Source organism: Haliotis rubra, unplaced genomic scaffold, assembly GCF_003918875.1.
Source record: "Haliotis rubra isolate DU_JTF1 unplaced genomic scaffold, ASM391887v1 Scf626, whole genome shotgun sequence".
NCBI lineage: Eukaryota > Metazoa > Mollusca > Gastropoda > Lepetellida > Haliotidae > Haliotis > Haliotis rubra.
In genome coordinates, this window is record NW_025767331.1 from 415,334 (window position 1) to 434,559 (window position 19,226).

General features: G+C 41.4%; 1 protein-coding gene and 1 long non-coding RNA gene across 10 annotated transcripts in view; both read left to right on the forward strand.

Moving 5' to 3' along the window:
• LOC124256361 (cubilin-like) overlaps window positions 1-13,296 on the forward strand; it is a 38,709-nt gene extending 25,413 nt beyond the window's left edge. Inside the window, exons 14-26 of the mRNA XM_046690363.1 lie at window positions 956-1,055; window positions 1,887-2,011; window positions 2,423-2,569; window positions 3,032-3,113; window positions 3,906-4,021; window positions 4,803-4,964; window positions 5,969-6,050; window positions 8,287-8,417; window positions 9,339-9,515; window positions 10,245-10,338; window positions 11,415-11,533; window positions 12,082-12,249; window positions 12,609-13,296. Of these exons, the coding sequence (XP_046546319.1) occupies window positions 956-1,055; window positions 1,887-2,011; window positions 2,423-2,569; window positions 3,032-3,113; window positions 3,906-4,021; window positions 4,803-4,964; window positions 5,969-6,050; window positions 8,287-8,417; window positions 9,339-9,515; window positions 10,245-10,338; window positions 11,415-11,533; window positions 12,082-12,249; window positions 12,609-13,219 (2,114 nt within the window). The 3' untranslated portion in view covers window positions 13,220-13,296. The remainder of the gene's footprint in view (window positions 1-955; window positions 1,056-1,886; window positions 2,012-2,422; window positions 2,570-3,031; window positions 3,114-3,905; window positions 4,022-4,802; window positions 4,965-5,968; window positions 6,051-8,286; window positions 8,418-9,338; window positions 9,516-10,244; window positions 10,339-11,414; window positions 11,534-12,081; window positions 12,250-12,608) is intronic.
• A 375-nt stretch (window positions 13,297-13,671) lies between these two features.
• LOC124256364 lies at window positions 13,672-16,348 on the forward strand. Of its 9 annotated transcripts, none has more exons than XR_006892881.1 (4): window positions 13,672-15,874; window positions 15,919-15,981; window positions 16,050-16,091; window positions 16,180-16,348. It is a non-coding gene; the product is annotated as an uncharacterized LOC124256364 (long non-coding RNA). The 9 variants fall into 9 exon arrangements; XR_006892886.1 differs by having other exon boundaries at window positions 16,239-16,348; XR_006892884.1 differs by having other exon boundaries at window positions 15,919-15,960.
• The last annotated feature ends 2,878 nt before the right edge of the window (window positions 16,349-19,226 follow it).

Below are 19,226 nucleotides of genomic sequence, written 5' to 3' on the forward strand. Positions count from 1 at the left end.
GACGCCACATGTAAGTCCTAGTAGAGACACCACACGTAAGCCCTAATAGAGACGCCACATGTAGTAGCTGTGATGAGACACCACACGTAAGTCTCTGTAACACTGAGGAGACAATATAGGCAAGTCTGTGTAGCTGTGATGAGACACCAAATGTAAATCTGTATAACACTGATGAGACACCACACATAAGTTCTATTATTAGCTTTGATGAGACACCAAACGTAAGTCTGTGTAGCACTGAGAAGACACCACACGTAAGTCTTAGTAGTAACTTTGATGAGATACCAAATGTAAGTCTGTGTAGCACCGATCAGATGCCACACGTAGGTCCTAGTAGTAACTTTGATGAGATACCAAATGTATGTCTGTGTAACACCGATCAGACGCCACATCTAGGTCCTAGTAGTAACTTTGATGAGACACCAAATGTAAGTCTGTTTAGCACAGATTAGACGCCACACCTAGGTCCTAGTAGCAACTTTGATGAGATACCAAATGTAAGTCTGTGTAGCACCGATCAGACGCCACACATTGGACCTAGTAGTAATTTTGATGAGATACCAAATGTAAGTCTGTGTAGCACCGATCAGACGCCACACATTGGACCTAGTAGTAACTTTGATGAGATCACCACTAATGTAAGTACCAAATGTTTTGTAGCGCCGATCAGATGCCACACGTAGGTCCTAGTAGTAACTTTGATGAGATACCAAATGTAAGTCTGTGTAGCGCCGATCAGATGCCACACGTAGGTCCTAGTAGTAACTTTGATGAGATACCAAATGTAAGTCTGTGTAGCGCCGATCAGATGCCACACGTAGGTCCTAGTAGTAACTTTGATGAGATACCAAATGTAAGTCTGTGAAGCGCCGATCAGATGCCACACGTAGGCCTGTGTGTGTCGTCATTTAATAGAAGGAAGAACAATAGACCATTGTAATATGTTACGTTTCAGAAAACTGTAATGGAGACACCGAGATTCTCTTCGTGACAAACGCGGCACAGAGGCTCACGTTCCCAACATCCCGGATGAAGCTCAACAACAACTTCCCCAGGTAAATAACACAAGGAAGACGTATAATAACAGGGTCGTGTGTTTTACTATGAACGTGTTCCTATAATTAGCATATTTCTTGTGGATCAGGCCTTGCTTAGTTTGTGGGACTTAGTATTGACAGAATCAGGTTCGAATCCAAAATTATAAATTGATGATTCTCTATATCTATCAATATCATACCTGTACTCGCTGATTTCACTAATGTTGAAGAGGTCGCGAGACCGGTACACTTTGGATTTGACTTAGTGTGGCCTGATACAACTGAAGTGTTCAAATAACATCTTTCTACATGAACTACAAGAACAAAACACCTTTCATGGTTGAACATGAAATGCAACTTCGCCAGATGTGAAATGTGGCAGATCTACTTGCCTAAACACCCTTTCCTTGAGGATATATATTTTAGTTGGAACGTCCACTGAAGGTCCATGCTGGAAATAGTCATTAGCAATCCATTTTTGAGGAAAGAGGCGACCAACGGGATCAGATGGTCAGGTCCGCTGACTTGCTTGATGTGTGTCATCGCATCACCAGTGTAGACCCTGATTTCAGGTCAATCACTGGATTGTCTGGTCCAGACTCGATTTTTTACAGGTCGCCGCCATATAACTGGAATATTGCTGAGTGCGGCGTTAAACAACCAAACAACCAACCAACTAATGTAACATCGATTCTTGGGCCAATCACTGGATTGTCGATTATTTACATACCGCCACCATACAGCTGGAATATCACAGAGCGGCGTCAATAACGAACAAACAGAGTGGAACAAAACCATATGTTATGACAAACACACACCGTTTCTCCATACTTGTTTAATGTCTTTCAGCAACACTAACTGTAGATGGGAGCTGCGGACAGATGGCAGCAGAGGTCTCACGCACCTGGAAGTATCTGGTGTGTTCCTGTCCCACTCTTCCACCTGTGCTAACAACTACTTAATGGCTTCAAGTGGTAAGTGGGGCCTCTCGCTAACCAACTGTAGAAGAGAAAATTCATCCTCTGTATCTCCAGTACTAGCAATTCAGTAAAATTAGACTAAATCCTGGATCCAATCGCGTGGTTCTCGGTCATTTCAAATTACCCGCCCTCGATTTCGTTTCGGCAATTTAATTGGCTATGCTACTACGGCTAACGTACCAATCAGAATGTGAGTTACAACCCAGCCTTGTTGGATTGGCTGTATCAACAACATGGCGGCTGGCCCCGTTGATTTTAATAGACTTTGCGAAAACATTTTTTTCTTGAAACATGACAGAAGCCATCAAAATCAAAATTGTTTTGATGGAAAGGATGATTTCACGTCCTTTAAAACTTGCTGTGAATGTAGCGATGACATAGGGAAACCTTCTATCTTGTTTTTAGACAACGATCAAACACAAGAAGTCATGACCTGGTGCAACAGTCGACAGGGGAACGTGACCTCCTTGGGTGGCTTCTTCCTCATGGTGGTCATCGACAACTTCCTGTCAGAACGAAGTTTCAACGCCAGATTCTGGCGGGAGTCGGGCTGTGAGTATCCCTGTGCCTTCTGTCAATTTATCATTCATTTCAAACTTACATCTAATAGTCTAAAACCTTTTTCTATCAACTACACTTAGACATTGAGGCGATGGCTCTGAATTGCCTCCCTTCCATTGTTATCATGTCATGGCAATGTCAGGTCTCTGTGTGAGGCATCACGGGAAGGGCCATTCGCGACCAACTCGTGTTATTCCGGGACTTCTTGGAGGTTACGGAAAGGAGCGAGTGGTGACGAAAGGACTTTTGCCATGCCTCCGATTACAGACGGACATATGTATACAGATAACCAATAAGCAGTGAAGCGTAGAATTGTGTACAATGCAACATTTACAAAGGGACTTATTAAAAGAGGTAACTAATAGTTTCCATTTGCAAATGTAGATGCCTAATTATCTGTTATAATATACTTTGTCCGTTCATGGGTTTTATATGTCGGTTCTGTACTTCCAGTCAGCTGTGAGAGCAAGAGGCTGTACGCATCCTCTGAGTGGAACTACCTCAGTTCACCGGGATATCCTGCCAATTACCCAAAGTGAGTTTTGTAGCCTGTCGCATATTAATTGCTGGGAAAGTAGGTATACAGGCATGTTTAATGTTTGCTGAAATGAAACAGACAAGATATGGTAATTTATGCCACGCGGATGTCATAGTTCGGTTTTGTCTGAAGTTTGTATGGTTTCTGGGATATTTTTCAACCTTGTTATGATTTGATAATGTGTGATATGTTTTGGTCAGATTCAGTTTTCATCCGAGAGGATCCGTTTTAGTATTGGTCTTCAGCAACACACGCTTGTCGTTAGAGGCGACTAACGGGATCAGGTGGTCAGGCTCGCTGACTTGGTTGACATATGTCATCGTATCCCAATTGCATAGCTCAATGTTCATGCTGTTGATCACTGGATTGTCTGGTCCAGACTTAATTATTTACAGACCGCCGCTATATAGCTGGAATGTTGCTGACTGCAGCGTTAAAACAAAGATAACAGATGCAGTTCTCAAATGATCGAGGGAACAAAATACCAGCGCCTTGAGCATGTATATGTGCGCTATATAAATATCCTATCCTAGTCCTGAGGTTACAGCAAGTATGGGCACGATTTCGATCCTTGGTTGGACACCATCCTAGTCCTTGCTCCTTATGAAATGTGGTTGAGGTTCGTGTTGAATGTTGGGTCCTTTGCTTTGAACGCATGTGAAGAATAGTTTCTGGCTTTGTGATTAAACAAACGGGTCACTTGTAACAGTAGTAGCAGCAGTAGAGACGTTTACTGTAGTATTGTGCCCAAGACAGGTCTGTCATTCGTGGATTTATTATTTTCCATAGCAACGCCAACTGCAGCTGGGTGATCAGCAGTCGGCACTCCACAGATAACGTAAAGTTGGAGATCATACACATTGATACACACAGCTGCGACCATGACGTCATCAACGTGTACGAGGGTGCGTAAAGTGCAGTAGTCTTGATAAATATAAATACATACAGAAATTACGCGATGTGGGTCTTTCCCTCATGGGTCTTTGTCAAAAGTGTGCCAATGTGTTATTGCCGTATTCGTGAAGCTATCAAGGACAAAGCATAACGCCATCGACAATCTACGACAGTGTATGAAATAAAGCCAGTCCGGCCGCCCGAGACGGGCTAGACGTCTGACTGGCGGTCTTAATTTACTACTGGCCAGCCCAATGGTCTGGTAAAAAATATTAAATAATATGTTCCATACATCTGAGTATCTTAAAATCTATTTTTCAAACTGAGCGTTACATTTAGACTAGACAATTACTTGAACGTTCAAATATCGTATCGCAAGCTGAAAGCACTGCGTTGACATATATACATCATCTCGAAAATAGCGATACTTAGAGTTCTGCAAACTCGAAGCACTGCGTGTACATTTCAATATTACCGAAATGCTTAAATTTTTTTATTTTCTTAGGATTGTCTAGTCTGGTTAAATCCGTTTTGGACTGGTAGCCTTTTGTTACCAGCCCTGATATCTGGCTTTTTTTGGCTTATTTCATACACTGTCTACGACGATCGCAAGACTATGTTAAAATATATAAGTTACGATCACCTTAGCTAAGATCGTTTTGTGCAACGGAGACCACATGACTCAGTCTAAAACTCAAGATGTATTTCCATTTTCGAATAACATGTGAAACATCTTTGTCCAAGAAGGTACTTGAAACAATCAGTCTCCAAGTGTGATGTTTTCCACTTAAGGTACCACAACAAATCACCTACGACGCGAGATGTGTGGACCAGGGTATTCGATGTCTACACTTCAGTCCTTTGGTTCCAGTCTTTATATAACCTTCAAGGCGGACAGTACGATAACCCACACAGGATTTAAACTGGCATATTACAGCGTCCATCCGTCAGGAGGTAAGCACTGCCCGTTGACATGCCAACGAAACCATTTGGTCCTGTTACCTTCAAATGGCCGTGTTTGGTAGCTTGACTCCTGAGAGTTTCTAGGACTTTAGTCCTGCTCCACAACGAAGCACATGTGATACATATGGTCTCACCTTTGAGCTTGTTCACAATTGCCTCTGTTCACCCAGCAGATAATAAGTACCCGATGGGATAAGTCATGTGACTATTTACCTTCTAGCGCCTCACAGTCAGCTTGGGTTATCGCATTCTCTTCCCACAGAGTTTACTCCTGTCATATCTTCCTGCGTAACCTCTGTTCTAATACGGCCATATTTCCCGTTTCTCGTAAAATCCCCTAGCGGCAAAAGATCGCAACACGAATTATCTCCCTTTTTTCTATCCAATCAGAACACGTGTTACATCGACTTAGATTCAACTTGACTAACACAAGCAAATGTGAGGCCACAAATATACCCCATCTGCCGGGGACTTGTGTTGATGTTACACACAAGACGTTTAATGGCTAGCTTGTCCGTTGTCATCGAGGGCGATGGAGACGCCACTGATCCGCCATAACATGACTGAGTTCTGTCTAGAAGAAACGTTTGGAAGAGGTTTAGTTTTCTCGAAGTATACGGAAATTACCGAGGCCTTGCGAATGATCACTTTTGAAACAACGTCGCTGATTGCACAACTAAATCTGATTGCCTCCAATCACGAGTCTTGAACGCTCACACCATGAAAGGGCCGTATTAGAACAGAGGTTACGTAGGAAGATATGACAAGAGTAACCTCAGTGGGAAGAGAATGGGGCTATCGGGGGGTAATAATCATCAGATTGTGGTGCGGTTTTCAGCGCATTACAAATGACATTATTATAATTATTATCGTTATTAAATGATCGCCTATAACGCTTACCCCCGAAAAGTGTTCATCAGAACCACGAATGACCCCCAACCCTAAATCAGTTTGAACACCCGATGATTTAACATATACGACTTTTTTTACCACAGATAATTCCAGCGTCGTAGCGTACACGGCCACTCCGGACGTCTCCAGATTCGACTCCCCTAACTACCCTTACTCGTACCAAAGGTAAAGTCTACTACCCATCAAAAGTTTAGACTCGCTTAAATCAATCACTATAAGTTAAACTCTGTCAAAAAAGAAACGCAACCCCTGTCCTCAGATATGAAAAATTCGTTTGAATGAAGTTATTGCTTCCAAACTAAATGTTATTCGAATGTATTGAAATTATACACGTAATTAATGAAGATTACCATCCAAACAACTGCATTTGTACGCATAAGTGTATTTTATTGCTTATTCCGTCACAACGCATGAAATGACCCTCATCGTGACTTCGCACAAAAAAAACACATGCAAATCATGAAAATGGCAGTTAATGTAGGGGTGTATAAATGCCCATGTGCTTTCGTATTATATTCATTCATTTGTCGCATGAAAAGCTGTGTGAAAATGCCACGATTGAGTGCTGCCGACCGAAATATCGCCATTGGTCGTGTTCAAGCCGGAGAAAGTTTTGGAACTGTTGCACGGCACCTAAATGATCACAAAACAACGATATCCCGACTTTGGAGCCGCTACAACAACTTCAATTTGACCAACGATCGCCCGAGAAGTGGAAGGCCAAGAATCACGACCCCTTCAAGATCGGTACATCCGGGTCCATCACCTGCGTAATCGGCATGCCCTACCAACCGTGACTGCCACACAAATACCAGGTTTGAGGAGAGTGTCAGCTCAAACGATTAGGAACCGTCTGAAAGAAGCGGGTTTACGTGCCTGTAGACCAGTTGTTGGACCTGTACTACGCCCCTACATCTCCGCCGACGACTCAGGTGGTGCAACAACGTAAGGATATGGACTTTACAAAACTGGAGGCGCATCTGGTTTTCTGATGAATCCTGTTTCTTTGCAACATCACGACGGAAGAAAACGTGTGTATAGGAGACGTCATGAACGTTTTGCGCCCATCTGCGTCCGACAGGGGACAGATTTGGCGGAGAAAGCGTTATGGTTTGGGGATCCATCTCATACAACCAGAAATCAGACTTGGTGATCGTTGAAGGGAACCTGACAGCCCAACGTTACATCAACCACGTATTACAGCCTCACCTTCTCCCGATTATTGACCAACAGACACAGATTTTTCAACCAGACAACGCCCGGCCTCATACTGCACGTGCAACAATGAACTTTCTGCAGAATTCCAACGTCAATGTCTTGCCATAGCCCTCTAAATCACCAGACCTCAACCCTATTGAACACCTGTGGGATACTCTGGGTCGACGCGTACGTCAACGTCAGCCGCCGCCACAGACGCTGCAACAGCTCGGCGTTGCACTGCAGGAGGAGTGGAGAGCCATTCCCCAGGAAAGAATCCGGCGTCTTATCCGTTCTTGTCCAAGGAGATGCCGTGCAGTGATTGCAGCTCGTGGTGCTCATACGAGATACTGAGAAAGACGCCCCCCTGGTGACAAACTGGTGTCTGTGAGATGACTTTTGAAATGACAATTTTAAACATGCCCATCTTGGTTATTATTCTGCCAAATTTCAGACTTCTGTCTTAAATAATAAAAATGCTGTGTCGTCTTAAAACTTCAGATCAAAATCTCTAAAATACAGGGGTTGCGTTTCTTTTTTGACAGAGTTTATGTATGTACATATGGTTACAACGAAGATGAATTTCTCCACTAACTTGGGGGAAACATCTGCAAACCTAATGCAGATTAATAGCACGAGGTTCATGCATCAAATTGCTGAAAAGCATGTGCAAATATCGTGCATGTGAACAGCTGCGTTTTGGTCTGAAATTTTGTTAAAAAATCGCCATTTTTCACCGAGTTTCACCATATATTGAACACATGACAATAAACTTTTCAACGTCACGAATTTGTTTTACAATGCATCAGCTCATGTATAAACAGTACCTTTAAACTGTATGGATTATTTTACAAAATCTAGTTCAGAACAGTTGACTGAAGTAAGTGGCTACATTTACACTAGTGAGTCTAAACTTTTGATGGGGAGTATATATACATAGTATCTTGATTTAACCATTCAACAACAATGACCTTCAGGTTTGTCATAAAATGACCCACATTGGGTGTTGTTTTGGGCAGGATTGGACTACAACATACACGTTCAATATTACTATTATGCTTCTGTTTTATCGATACTCCTATCAGTTGCATTGGATAGCACTGCTGAATATGCATGCTTGTAAAATTAAAACATCCCAAACACGACTAAAATGGTCCAAAATGCACTCCGGGTAGACGGCTTTACCTGTTTGTTGTATTTTCAGGAACGTCAGGAGATTCTGGGTCATCGGAGGCGACAACAGCAACGACGTAGTTACGATACAACGTGCCCCAACATATGGGTCCACCAAGAAACCGTGCCGAAACAGGCACGACACACTAGCAGTGTACGACGGTATGTACGGTGTTGGTCGGGACTTCCCTTGTGGGGGCGGTGGGGTAGCCTAGTGGTTAAAGCGTCGTGCCTAATACCCGGGTTCGATTCCCCACGTAGGTACAATGTGAGAAGCCCCATTTCTTATGCCCCCACCGTGATATTGCTGGACTAAAGCGGCGTAAAAATAAACTCATTCACTCACTTCCCTTGTGTTGGTTCCGGGGCTAACAGTATTTTGTAAAACCGATTAATGGGGATCAGATGGCTTCAGAGCGTCAAACATCGTTTACAAACCACTGGATTCTCCGATATTAGTTACAAATCTTTGCAGAGTGTATTGTCCCGTTAACTTCGGTGTTTTCTGAAAACGGATGATCATACAGTAGTGAGGTTATTCGCGACAGCGATGAGAATTGATGACTTGTTAAAATGTTCTTATACTTTTTACAAAAGAAGTTTACATGAACAGTTGAAAATGAACGGCCAACGTGTTTTCACGAAATCAACCCATTTAAACTTCCAAGTTATTTAACTTCATAAGTTCAGGCCATGGTTGCCGGTGTCAAAGTGGTCGGCACGTTTGTAGACGATGTTGACTAAATAGCCAATTTCGCTTCTTTTTGAAATGGCAAAAGGGTAAAAAGAGAAACACCAATCGGTCATCTGTTAACTGTTTTTCATTGCGGCTGGTATGTTAAAGGGCGGTGGGGTAGCCTAGTGGTTAAAGCGTTGGCTCGTCACGCCGAAGACCCGGGTTCGATTCCCCACATGGGCACAATGTGTTAAGCCCATTTCTGGTGTCCCCCGCCGTGATATTGCTGGAATATTGCTAAAAGCGGCGTAAAACTAAACTCAGTCAGTCAGTCAGTGGTATGTTAAAACCGTGTTGGAGAACACATATTAACCCTCCCAACTATGTTTATTTCATCCTTTGACCAGGTACAAGTGAAAGAGACGCTTTGCTAGGTTATTTCTGTCGCGCTGACCTGCCTCTTGACGCGCCCCTGGTCTTCCAAAGCAGTGGACAGTTCGTGTATTTGTCGCTCTTCTCATCGGACAGCTTCGTGGAATCTGGTTACTCTGGAACTTTCAGCATCATCTATTCCAGTGGATCGGGTAATTTCCTTTAGTGTTGCAAAACTGATACAGTGAAAGCATACTGATCATATATGTGTCGGGGCGGTGGGGTAGCCAAGAGGTTAAAGCGTTCGCTCGTCACGCCGAAGACCTAGGTTTGCATCCCCACATTGGCAAAATATGTGAAGCCCATTTCTGGTGTCCCCCGCCGTGTTATTGCTGGAATATTGCTAAAAGCGGCGTAAAACCATATTCACTCACTCATAAATGTGTCCATTATGCATGAAACCCATCGTTATATTCAGCTGAATCTTCATCTAAGGTAAGGGGTGAACGAGTAGCCTAGTGTTTAAAGCCGAAGCCGTAGACCTGGCTTCGATTCACATCATGGGCACAATGTGTGAAGCCCATTTCTGGTGTTCCCCGCCGTGATATTGCTGGAATATTGCTAAAAGCGGCGTGAAACTAAACTCACTCGCTCGCTAAACCAGGTTTATACTGTTGCCTGCCCATCGATATTCAAAATTGAAATATTAGTTGCTTTGACGTGGCAACAAAGTCAATGATTATGATAAAGTTAAAATTAAATTATTTGTTTGTTTGTTTGTTTTTTTACCCCAAAATGAGATGCTATAAGATATACCTTTATATATTTTGACATTTTGGTTGGACCAGTTGCCACCAATCGCAGTTAAATGAAAAAAGATCCCTCATCGCGGTTCAGCTAAGCGCTGGTATGGTATAAACATGAGATTGCATCTGTTTCAGCTCAGCGCGCCTGTCTCCCTGGGGGAATTGAGTCATTAGAAGCGAAGGAATACTGGCAGTATTTGAAGTATCCAATAAGGGGAGAGTATCCAAAGTAGGTCATCTTGACAGCTGCAGTGTATAATTGTACTTATCATACAATGTCAAAATTTAGGTACTAAACACGAACTTAACCATGTTCGTTGTCTCATCATTTTAACGCGTTTAGAATACGAAACATGATGGAATCCAGGGAATATTTCACAAAAGGGGATTTTTGGTGTAGAGAAAGTTCATCTAAAAGCCCACCCTAAAAACCATTAACATGATATTATCACGGTTACTTTTACAACTGCATCCACGTGTCATCATTGTAGGCAATGCACATTCAAAACGTTATTACACATTAAAATGTCATCAAATATTTAAAACAAATATTGCATGGGTAAAAATTGAACTCACTTCAGTTTTAATTTGTCCCCATTCTCAAAATCTGAAATCTTGGCATGTTTAGATTATTTTGATCTTCAGTCGTTGCCTCATTTTACGGGCTCCCCACTGTATTTTCTGTCTCATCCAATATGATGAATTTTTTTTTTTATTTACCATTTTTTTACTTGTTTATAGGTACAGTACATGTGGTCAACGTATGACATTGATAGGTACAATTGTGATAGATAAAAAAGTCTGCAAATGGCATCAGATACCATGATGCCATGGGTATGTGTGTGTGTGTGTGTGTGTGTGTGTGTGTGTGTGTATGAAATGCTATTGAAATGTAATGGTTTCACTTCGTCATCTTTACTTTTCGCCTTCACGATTTCATGGCAAATTCAAGGTTATATTTTCCTATTACTACACGGTTCTATAATCTATATCTGTGCGCACCATACTTGTGTTTGTTGGACCCATGGAACTTGTATATTGTGTTACAACTCGAAAACCATGACGTTTGTAAGTGGGTACCAGGAAGTAACGGGAATGTGTTAGTCTAGTTGTATCACAAGGCGGACATAACCTTTGGGTTTGTTTAGCCACATAAGAAACTGTTCAAAATCATTCCACGGATCCAGCTTAAACATGTTAGCTGATAAGTTGGTAAAACCGGATTCAGTTTTATACAGAAACAGGTGAAGTGCAATACCCTAGACTGATCTCCTAACAATCTTGTTTTGAAAATGGTGATTCCAGACATGCGCACTGTGAGTGGCGACTATGGACCGACAACTCCACCGTGGTGGTAGAAGTGACGTTGTCCAACCTGGAGGAGTCCTACAGCTGCAAATACGACGCTGTGAGGGTTTATGATGGTATGCCCCAACCGCTGATTTCTAACAGAATGTCTTCATGACATTAACGAACTTTTATATCATTAACAAATCAAATGTAAGTCTCCATTGGAGGATATTCCGGGAAGCCTTCCGCCTGTAGTTTTTTCTATTAACATTTCAACATTCCATAAGGTCAGGGTTAAACTTGGTCTTCAGAAACCCCTTGCCATTGTTGTAAGGGCGAGTATGTGATCAAGCTTGCGGACTTGGGTGATGTTTATAATATACGAATTTGGAATATAATCCAATATAATAACAGTTATAAGGTCTTTAACTAGGGTGTTATGACTATATGTTGTCAACCGATTGTGCAATGATGTTGAACAACGGCCATCTTATCAGCTGTATTCGCAACCAATGGCAATGTATGGATATTTTTCACGTGTTCAATATTTCATATGTTTTGATTATGTGTGAGCAGCATCTGAAAGAGGTATAACATATAGTACACACACACGCACGCACACGCACATGCACATGCACCTCTATGTGATCAGCTTAGACTTGAAGTCTCCCCTTGTTTCCAGGTTACAGCACCCTGAGTCCTGAGACGGGGGTATTCTGTGGCAGGCAGACCCCTACATTCCACAGTACTGGCCGCTATCTGTTCCTCCTTTTTGTAAGCGATGACATGAACCAGGGGAACGGCTTCTCCCTCAGATACAGAATAAAACCGGACGAGGAGGAGCCACCGGGTAAGTACCCAAGAAAAATAAGTGGTCAGGATAGTAATCGATTCCTACTTGAAAACCTGGAAAATGAAGTCTCCAAAATATGTTACGTAAAGGTTTTCATTAAGCATCTTAACAAGCAATTTACTCAAGTAAAAAATGTATCACCCTGTACTTTTTTGTCAGAGTCTACACGTAACTTTTTATGAATGGCTACTGTAAGGATTCTTTTGATCACTGGATTGTCTGGTCAGGACTCGAATATTTACAGACCACTGTCATATAGCTGAAATATTGCTGAGTGCGGCGTAAAACAACAAACAAAAAAACCACCCATCCCTTTTAACGATTACCATTGACCTTATATTTATTCTCTCTTTCAGTCGACCAGAAACCGAATGGTCTCCTGATAGGCGCGACCACAAGCGGAGTCTTCCTCCTCATCGTTGCCGTCACTTGCTTCTTCTGCATCCTGGGCAAATACAGACGTAAGCCACCACAACCTGCACGCCGGGACCCCCCTCCGTACAGCCGTAGCAACAGCACCGTGTACGTTGTGTCGCCCATAATTGTGGGCGGTAGCACCGCCTCAGATCCACCCCCTTACCCCGGAGTCACGAATCCAGCATACTCCATGGATGACCTCCCGCCAGCCTATCCAGGTATTGCGCATGCTCAACCGATAGGCCCGCCACCCAGAGCGCCACCTGGAGGAAATGAACACACTTATGACGAAGTCTTTTCGGACGTGGCGGGTAACCTCCCTCCCCCTCCTCCGTATTCAGTTTTAGATACAACGCAACAAGAAACTCCACCGGCGTACCATACAGTCGTGTCGCAGGCAAACAAATCGGAAACAAACATTAGAAATGATCCGGGAGCGCAGATGCACCAACACCCAAGGTCTAGGTCTGATCAGGGTGAAAATGGAAGAGGAAGCACTCCGTCTCCGCGTCCACATGCACTTACGATTGAGTTGCTGGGACCCGTTTAAGTCAAAATGAATATTGTGTAACCAAAACGTGCTCAATACCAATTTCGTTAAGTCTTTCATCTATTATGCTCCCTAAATAAGGGATTCATGTAATTGGATTAATGAAATGATTCTCGTTAATGTTTGACATCAAGTCGTCATTCAGAGCAAAGTAGGTATCAACTTAACACTGTTATATTTTATGTTTTATGATGTTTTAGCACACCGGGTCCGAACCAGTTACATTAACATCCGGATTGAAAGGCGAGAATGGTGGTACTTCGTATGTCATACAGTAACAAGAATCATTTCCTCTCCAGCTCTGTATCTGGTACCAAGCCAGTACTTAACCCAACGGTTAATTAGCGCTGCATGTAGTCATCGTGGTTTTAGCGGTGTTTACCATTCATTTTGATACGTTGTACTTGTGTACATAACCTGGATGGAAGATCGATAGTTTTCTTAACCGTTACTGTTACAGCATGTCCTTGTAGATCTGTTTTGTCAAAGTGTATTCTTGAATGGGCCAATCTCGGCTCTGAATTTGATTTTTTTTTATATTTACACGTTCAGAGGCATTATTTTAATATGTCTGATTTATGTACACAGCATTTTGGTAAGTCAATGAAGCCAATGACGGCGTCATCCTTGCTTTTAATGAGTATGAAAATACTGACTGCTGGCGGTCTGGTGTCATTCATTGCTCCCCCTCCTCCCCTCACTCTCACATGTATGTATGACATATAGTTTGTATGTATATATTTGGATGATTTTTAATGCTGGGTAATATTTTCGTACTTTGTCAATCGCCTTCGGAAACTGTCCACTTAAACATATCAGAGTACAGTCTTTGTTTATACTTACGTCACCCACCTTGCACGAGTGTATAAAATTTACCTAAATGTTTATGATGCCAAATACGTAATATCATTAAGCATTTGATAATAACCACATGTTGGAGGACTCGCCTTATGAACAATAATTTGTTAGTGAGAGTAGTATTAGCACCTACAGGTAACTTGACGACAGTGAATGTCTCTGTAAAATAACAGGGCATTGGAATGCACCTGAAATGCATTCATACCATATACAGTAAATAGCAGTATGAACTGATTATAAACTTAAAATTGAAATACATAACTGGAATGTATCCCTTTAAACCATCGTATATTAGCAGTTATTACCATTGTGTTATAATGAATCCTTTCTTATTCAGTTTTACTATTTCATCTATTTATTAAAATAAGGTTATGATAAATAATAGAATGGATATACTAAGCACAGGCTAATGACAATCTGTATGCATATTGAACGCATAACAATTCACTGGTAATGCTAAATGTCTACAGGGACGCCACACAGTCCTTTACAACATGATGGATGTGTAGAATGCATGAAGAGTGGAGTAGAGTTTGTGCATTAGATATGATTGTAACCGTCCATCAAAATGAATGAACCATATTAAGGTTTAACATAGACTTGGTGATTTACAGTATATGTTTTAGGGAGTCATCTTCTAAATTTGTGAGTCATGGACATATTTTGTCAATAAAATAATTCCATTATCAATTCTAAATGAAGCAGGAGCAATATTGTGTGGTACTGTTCTCTGTGAGTAATGCGATACAGTGTATAATTACTTATTTCAGGGAGAATAGAAGACATGTCATTATAACTTCTAGCAAGTCTGGCACAAGCTTAAACAGTAACAATTTTGCCAATATTGAAGTCTTCAGTCAGAAATTTAGAACAGTATATGGAATTGTTTTGGAGTATATTAATATTGTTGTGTCATACACACCGGAATTAGGCGTCAGTAAAACCCTGCAATATTATTTATCTGAATTGCATTCTGTATGCTGAATTCGTACATTTTGATGCACAATCTATTGATACTATAAAGTAAATATTTATAAGATCATAAAAGACAGTGAACAGTAGCGATACTAATACTACACTTTTGTGTACAAAAAGCTTTGATAATCAAATTCGTGTGGTAAAACATGAAATCAAAATAGATGGTTAACCTATCTAATCTCCGCAAGGGCATCAAAAGGGTATAAAGGCATCCAAAAGGTATGTCATAAATACAGGATTTCATTCATGACAAAGGTGAAATTTCTAAAGATTATATTTCTATACTTTTTATATGAGTTTCATGATTTAGTACAAAAATGACTGATGTTTCTTTAATACCAAGGAGTAAAATTTTCAGTAGCCAATTATTTACAGACTGTCAGTATAAAATATTACGCTAGAGTTTACGACCACGTTATATATACATATATAACCGATGAAAAGGGAAGTAAGGTATTTTATAAACTCCTTAAGCCCTATGCAGCATTAGGTGTGACACATATGCTGCATTAGGTGTGGCATATGCTGCATTAGGTGTGACATATGTTGCAATATTAGGTGTGACATGCTGCATTAGGTGTGACATGATGCATTAGATGTGGCACAGATGCTGCGTTAGGTGTGACATTATGCTGCATTAGGTGTGACATATGCTGCATTAGGTGTGACATGCTGCATTAGGTGTGGCACATAGATGCTGCATTAGGTGTGACATATGCTGCATTAGGTGTGACATATGCTGCATTAGGTGTGACATGCTGCATTAGATGTGGCATGCTGGCATAGATGCTGCATTAGGTGTGACATATGCTGCATTAGGTGTGACATTATGCTGCATTAGGTGTGACATACGTTGCAATTAGGTGTGACATGCTGCATTAGGTGTGACACATGCTGCATTAGATGTGACATAGATGCTGCATTAGGTGTGACACATGCTGCATGCATTTATGCTGCATGGTGACATGCTGCATTAAGCGACATGCTGCATTAGGTGTGACATATGCTGCATTAGGTGTGACATATGCTGCATTAGGTGTGACATGGTGTTCGCACATGCATTAGGTGTGGCTGCATTAGGTGTGACATGATGCTGCATTAGGTGTGACATTATGCTGCATTAGGTGTGACATATGCTGCATTAGGTGTGACATGCTGCATTAAGCGACACATGCTGCATTAGGTGTGACACAGATGCTGCATTAGGTGAGACGCGATTGTCAACACAAATCATTTCAGCATAATCATGAATAATAAATGTGACTTTGTTTTGCAATAAAATGAACAATTATTTTAAACACACGTCTTCAAGTTGTCTATCAAAATTTGATTTTCATGTTCAAATGTTAGCTTATTTCTTATATTCCATTGGCAATGGCCTCGTCTTAAATTGTTTGGCCCTGTGAACAATGGATGTACATCATCCCATCTGCGATAGAAACGATATGTTCATGAATACCTTTACCAAAACAGCGTCTAAGATATCCGTGTCCTAGTGATAATATCCATTCATCAGCAATTTAGTTACGTGACATTCTTACAGTTGACTGATACCTTGGTATCTTATTATAACATCAAGTAACACATTGTTCTTGAATATTAAAATCAAGGGCTATGCTATTAACAAACCTGCAAGGACGACTGTTATTCCGTCATCGGAGAAATAATATTGAAAGCCTCTCAGCAAAGCTCGGAAAATTATTATTTCACTCAGTAAAATTGTATCTCGTAATCTATTCTGAAATGATTATATAGATGATTTAACAAGTTAAATATGAATATCATGAATAATTTTTACTCTCGTGTCCCATATTCTGGAATGTCATGGTTCGGTTTGGGTAGCTAGCTGACGAAGCATGACTCGCAGAACGATGTTCGATTCTTCACAACATCTATAGTTTAAGTGGACGCAGTTTTGGCTTTGTGAGATGAGATGAGATGAAATTGAGTTTAACGTCGTGCTTGAGAATATTTCGCTCATATGACGACGTGCATGCGTGTTTATGTGTATGTGCGGCTGCTTGTACAAGCCCAGACTTAAGCTGGTTTTATAGTGCCAGCCCACTGAGATGCCATGCCGCAGTGAAGCATGAATACCCCACTCGGACACATTATACTGACTCCGAACCGACCAGTCCTTGTTGTACCCATTAATGCCGAGCGCCAGGCAGGGACCAACAAGTACCATATTTTAACGTCTTTTGGTATGACGCGATCGGGGATCGAACCTGCGACCTTCCGCTCCCCGGGCGGACGCTCTAACCACTACACCACGGAGGCGGCTTTTCGCTTTGTGAACTGCAACATGAAGCTCTGCACACCCAGGCTGGTTGCCAATACTTAATCATTGGATTCATTTCAACTGTAACATGACCCTACAGGTGTCCCTTTAAAGATAGTTCAAATATACTTGTGAAACAAGAGGTGCCGATTATTATGGCTTTCTCATTTTCGGATGTATATGAAAATCTCGATTGTCCAGCCACGTATCCAACACTTACATAGAATGGTTATTTCCCCTCACACTCAACACGAATTCACGCATGATCTGACCCAGTCACTCGAGAGATGATGCAGCAATTGTATATGTGCCGGTTTCGGTGAATGTGTTCCGATCAAAGGCAACGTTCCCTGCATGACGGTGTCGTCGTTCCCTAAGTCCTCCGGAATTGCGGAATCCGGACAATGGAGATTTGACTGTACATCAATTTATATCTATTTACATAAATATGCATCTGATTAATGCTTTAAAAGAAATCGGATAATGTGGTACGAAAATTGAAATTAATTACGCAATACCAAATTCATGGACATATATTATTTCTGGGAATTTAGAAAACAGCATTTTCTGAATGATTTATGAACACTTTGCATCTTGCTGTATGGCATGATTTTTGGGGTTAGATTTTCAATGCACGTGCATCGGCGCGTAATGTACGTGAAATGTCATACCCCAACGTTGTTGAAATCAAGATTTTACTGATAACATGCCACATTTGGGTTGAATTTCCAGTACCATAATTGTCCTGACACGTCGTAAGTTGTCAAATTATTGGCATGAGAAATGCAGGAATGTCCTTCAGACAAATTGGACATCAATCTTTGCGCAATCCTTCCATCATTTCAAGACTGTTGAACGAACACAGGGCTAACAATGATGTTAAAGGTCTGTGCAAGAAAAGTGACATTTTATGCTTCTGCATTTCTAAATCTGTGCCATCTTCAAATATACCAGATGATGTCCTGGTGATCTCGGCTACGTTTCTCCTCAACCCTGTCTTTTCACTAAAACATTCATGTGGTATGGAAGACACTTTGACACATTATATGCTCCAGTTCATTAAAATTGCTCAGTCTGAGAAAATACAGGTGTTAATTTCCATATGTATATATCTTCATGTGCTATTTCCCACATACAAATGCCATGCATATTTATAGGGAACAGATGGCGCTTGATTGTTTCATTAGTGGTATCCAAGCTTGTAAATGTACGATCGTATATATGAATGTTGACTGTTATATTGTTATACAGAAACGAACACCAAGCTCAAAGCCTTATCATTCCAACGGCTTCCCGTGTTGTTTGAATTATTCATATATGCACATGCGTGAATTTCGTTTTGCGAAGCAATAACCTTGGCATATGACATCGATCTAGGGCAGATACAACGCTGAAAAGGGCAGACAGGCTACTGAAAAGGCTAGACATAAGCGAACAAAGCAAGCGGACACACATGCAAAGAATAAGACCAGACACTACTGGACAGGCCAGGCACATCACTGATCACGTGAGACAACAGTGAATGGGTCGAATAAACTACTGGCCTGGCACGTCACACTACTAAACAGGCTGAACACTTCACGGATTAGGCTATGCACCAAAGAACGGGATAGACATGTCACTGAACACGGGAGAATCATCACTGAACAGGCTGAACACTTCACTGACTAGGCTATGCACCAAAGAACGGGCTAGACATGTCACTGAACACTGGAGAGTCATCACTGAACAGGCTAGACATATCACTGACTAGGCTATACACCAAAGAAAGTATACGGTAAAAAATGAATGTGTTCTCTAAACTGTGATGTTGTTCAAGAGTAGTAACATACGAGGAAACAGGTAATTGAAACATGACGCTCAAGTAACAACAATATCCACTGTCGATTA